This window comes from Photinus pyralis, unplaced genomic scaffold, assembly GCF_008802855.1.
Source record: "Photinus pyralis isolate 1611_PpyrPB1 unplaced genomic scaffold, Ppyr1.3 Ppyr1.4_LG1, whole genome shotgun sequence".
Taxonomy (NCBI): Eukaryota; Metazoa; Arthropoda; class Insecta; order Coleoptera; family Lampyridae; genus Photinus; species Photinus pyralis.
Window position 1 is genome coordinate 57,075,229 of NW_022170249.1, and position 5,023 is coordinate 57,080,251.

At 34.4% G+C, this 5,023-nt stretch overlaps 1 protein-coding gene across 1 annotated transcript; it reads right to left on the bottom strand.

Moving 5' to 3' along the window:
* Nucleotides 1-3,993: 3,993 nt before the first annotated feature.
* On the bottom strand, nucleotides 3,994-4,599 carry LOC116163947. Its single transcript, XM_031478077.1, has one exon. The coding sequence runs from the start codon at nucleotides 4,597-4,599 to the stop codon at nucleotides 3,994-3,996; it is 606 nt and encodes a 201-aa protein (XP_031333937.1).
* Nucleotides 4,600-5,023: the final 424 nt, after the last annotated feature.

The following is a 5,023-nucleotide window of genomic DNA, read 5'->3' on the forward strand; positions in this document are numbered from 1 at the left end:
ACCACTTAATTACTGAGTTAATGTCCTCTTGAATATTTAAACAGTCACTTGGGGATTGGACTTTATTAAAAAGTTTTAGGTCGTCCGCAAATAGTAGTGATGTCATTATACTGTTACAATTGATTGAGGAACGACTAAGGAATGTAGAGTAGTAATAATCGAAGTGTGAATGAGGCTAGACAATTTAAGTTAGATATGTAATTACAGGAATAAAGATAATTAACAATTATGATTTTATTGGAACATTACATGGCGATCCTGCCTAAAAGGACCAAATATTGAAGGGCAAAGAAGTAAACTAGTGAAAACATGTGTAATTCCCGGACATTATTCATCATCTATTTTCTATGGACGAGAATTAGGCGCCATATGGAAGAAGTAGCACGCAGCTACCATTAGCAGTCCCATCGGTAGCATCCCGGGGAACGTCCCAACTTTAAGCGGTATCCACACGTAAGCGACAAATAGAAAATACAGACTTAATATTTTATTTAATTATGTGCATAAGTCAAAAAAGGATTAGTTCTCACTTAGTTAGTAATGGTAAAATTCGTCGATTTTGTAAGTTTGCTTAATGACGCCAATAGGTTTAAATGTAATAGAATTAAGGATAATCAGGAAAAAAGGCAAAACACAGATTATAATAGTAGAATATTAGAGGAATTAGGGCAGTACGTTCTGCAACTAAATGTGTACAATTAGATTTAAGTATACGTAAGCAAAATGTTATTCTGTGTAAATTTTCCTTTATATAAAAATTTTCCCAAAAAAAAGGGGGAACGTGTAGTGGAAACTAGATAATAGAATTATTGTAGAAAATGTAAATTTATGTTAAGTAGGGGGACAGGTGATTGATTGAGGAACGACTGAGAAATGTAGAGTAGTAATTAATAATCGAAGTGTGAATGAGGCTAGACAATTTAAGTTAGATATGTAATTACAGGAATAAAGATAATTAACAATTATGTTTTTATTGGAATATTACAGTATCTCCAAGTCGACAATTTCTAGTATGTTATTGGATTTGTAGATTATTAAATCTTTCAAACACTACTGGAATTCCATATGTATAAATGAAAACCGCATATTAATAATTAAATGCCGATTCGGAAATTAATTATTTAGGAGTTCAGTAAGCTAAGGAACACAGGAAACTATAATAGATTGACTCATGGACGTAGATACAATACCCTACTCTACATAAGTTTCTTGGTTTAAGGTCCACTAATTTCACAACGTTTAGAACTGATTAATTAAATACAATGGGTTAGACGTTTTGAGTTGATAACCACTGAACCGGCGTAATTCCGCTTAGGCATGAATACAGGTATATTCCACCTTCCGTGTTTAAATTTCGGTACATACCCTGAAATTTATACGAAAGGATATCCGCATTAATATTGCCAAAGGGCAGATTTTGTTTTTAAAATGAGATTGTAAAAGTTTACTGCGAAATAGTAAAACATTTTATTTGTAACGCGACCTAAGATGTCTAGTTTCCTCGTGAATATTTTAAAATACTGCGTCTAGAGTGGTCAACAACTAAATTATGTATACTCATATGACTTGCGTTGTTATTTATTTATGTGTTAAAAACAGTCAGCGTTCTGTAAATGTGAATCCTGTAGAGGATTAATGATACAACGGTTCAAACGTTAAAATAGTAAAACGGAAAATTTAGCGGAGGTGTTTAGTTATTGTGGCGGCATTAGTGTACGCACCAATATAAAAGTATCAAAGTTTACCTAATAGCTATTTATTTAACCAAAAAAAGTTATTGGTATTAAAACCTGATGTGTTTTCCGAAATGGGTTGCGACGGTTAATGTGAATATAATTTCATTACTTATATGAAATAAATCGAAAGCGCGTAGGACGAGCTTTCCATTAAGTTGTGGTTAGTTATTTGAGTAATCAAAATATTATCTACTATAGTCTGTCTAAAATTGACGCAAAGTAATAAATTTACTTGTTAGACAGACAGAGAAGCACTTCCATACAAAAATACTATTTCTATTTCACCAATTTATTATTTATTACTTCGCGTCAATTTTAGACAGACTATAGTGGATAATGTGTAATTTTTTCACTAAAATTGAAGGTATAACTTCTTCATTTGACGGTTTTGGATAGAATGTGTTAATACAATTAGTTCTAGAAGTGCTATAGTATTAACACAATCACAACTTCAAAATATCCAAGAACTTTTGCATAGATTCATTCAAGGATTACGCAGAAATTAAAATTTCTTACATTCTATAAAGGTCTGAATTCGAGTATCGACCTCGCAAATTCCAATTAACCACTTCACATCTATACGCGATTTTATAAAATTGGAAATATACAGGGTGTATCATTAATATTGCGAAAAAATTCAGGGTGAGATTCCTAGCATAAAACTAAGAATAAAAGTTCATATAAACATGTTTCCAAAAATGCCTCGTTTCCGAGATATAGGGCGTTGAATATTATGCAATTGAAAATAAAACTTTTTTGTTTCCTCTGCATCATCACTTGTCGGATCACTCTATCGAGAGTGCCATTGACTTTTTATATAAAAGTCGTTACTTTACAGCGATTTGACAGTTGTTAGGTTTCTTTTTCAAAATGAATTACGCAAATAGTGAAATGTGCGATATGCATTTTTGTTACATGTTTATATGAACTTTTATTCTTATTTTTATACAAGGAATCTCACCCTGAATTTTTTCGCAATATTAATGATACACCCTGTATTGTGTACTATTTTTCTCTTATGGTTTTCCAGATGTTTAAATTTTTATAAGGGGACTTCGAGCATATACGCGATTTTTTTTTACTAACGGCGAAGAAGTGGCGTGGAACAAAGTTTTTATGATACGTTCTTTCGTAGAACTCCACGATATTGTGTTACGACTTCCCGCGCTTTTTTTACCTTGGTTTGTGTTTATTACTAAATTTGATACACATATTTTTAGACAAGAATGGAAGAGCTGGGCCCAATGGCGGATGCGCAGGTGTGTGGGTGGTACCCGTACTAGCCTCAGCAAATTGCTCATTGTGCACTTTTGAAATCCAGTACTTTCATTTTTCTGTCAGCTTTTTCTAATTTCTTTCTATCCGAATGATATTTCCGACTTTATTCAAAATTTCAGCAGTGATTTCATCGGAATTTGATTGAAACCTTCTAATCTTTCAGGTTTGTAAGAGTTTTCAGTCAATGATTTTCTTGTGTCGGAACCCAATTTGAACCCTAAGGGACCGACAGATTTTTTCCTAACATGGCCATTTAAAAATCCACCTCTCTGCAAAGGTTTGATTTCGGTATTGCTTCACTTGATATCAGTTTATGCATTAACTGGCTGTATCTCAGTTACCTTGGAGAATTGAGCACATGTTTTTAGGATTTTCTGCTTAAAATGAACAAATGTGTAACATATTAACGTATCTACAATTCCTTATGAAACACTCTGTACAATAATAAAACGTGTTTGGTATTTTATATTTTTACCTCCACACAGGTTTTGCATTTGGGTAAAAAATTACCCCTCTCCCACTTTTTGTACGGAAATGCACGTTTTGAAGTACCAGGATCTGAATCAAACAAAATCTCGGATAGGCGCATGCGCAGACTGCACAATGCTACGTTTCTTTTTTATAAGAATATTTATGCCCTAACTTATTTGCCTTTGTAGGGGAGAGCGGGGCACATAGGACCGGTTAACCATCCTTTAGTAATTATTAGCTTATCGTTAATTATTGAATATTGATGCTGTATCCAATAATAACCACGTTCATGTAGCATCGAATTATATAATAACCTCTGCCAGGATTTTTATTATAATAAAAAAAACGGATTGTGTGCTACCGGTCCTATGTGCCCCACACCTCGGGGCACATGGGACCACCATGTTAAACATATGCAGAAAAATTAATTCACATTTATAAACTGATTTTATTTAAACTCTTTTGGAGTAAAATAGTACTACCATTGCAGTTGTCACACGTGAACTGGTCATCTTCTTCCGACGCACCCGCACTTTTCGTGGACCCATCTACCACACTCTTGGCATTGTATCCATTCTTCAGAAGATTTTGAACTCATAAATTTTCTAACACAGTAGATACATTCTGGATTGATATCGTCTTCTGATTCACTAGAGTCTTCACAGTAGGTTTGTCGTGTATCCGTTACTTCAAAACCTTTAACAGCTTTGCCAAGCATGGCAATGCTTAAAAATGCTTTTCCAAAAATTTCCATTATATCATAAACGGATATTCTTTTAGCTGGATGATTGGTGATCCATTTGTCACACTCTCTGGCATATTGACTGTTTAGGGGCCCATAAACGCCACAATCAAGAGGCTGCATACGGTGACTTGTATGCGGCGGCAACGATACCATAATAATGTTCAAACTTCGCGCCTTTGTAACAGCTTCAAGATTCCGAAGACTTGCGTGATTGTCGATAATCAACAATACTTTCCTATCTTGGATTACATTTGCGTGTTTGGAAAAATGGTCTAAATATTTAAGAAAATGTTCACAATCCATCCAACCCGTACCATTTGCATATCCCACACTTCCAGCGGGTGAACCTTTCATTAATAGTTCGGACATTCTTTTCCTAGGGAAAAGTACAAATGGTGGGATACAATAACTAACCAGATGCTGATATTGCACAAGTTACAGTAACATTAAATCCTCTTTCGGTACTAACTATGCGTCCAACCTGTTTTCGCCCTTTTTGTGCGATAATTTTTCGAGGGGTTGGGACTGTATTCATACCCGTTTCATCGGCATTGTAGATTTGGTCAGGTTGCAAATTATATTTTTTCACAACTGCTGACAATAGATCAAAAAATTTGGTCACCTGTGTATTATTAAAACCAGCCGCTCTAGCAACGCTAGTTGGTTCTGGTGCTCTCAACGATATATTTGAATGTCTTTTTTTTTAATGATAGAACCAATCAACGCCCGCCATTTTCTGCTCTTTATTAAAAGGATGTTTAATCTTCATTCTTTCTGCAACTTGAAAGGCAAT

What these genes read in the sequence shown, in the direction of transcription:
- LOC116163947 (XM_031478077.1), bottom strand. Translation starts at nt 4,599, where the DNA reads ATGTCCGAACTATTAATGAAAGGTTCACCCGCTGGAAGTGTGGGATAT.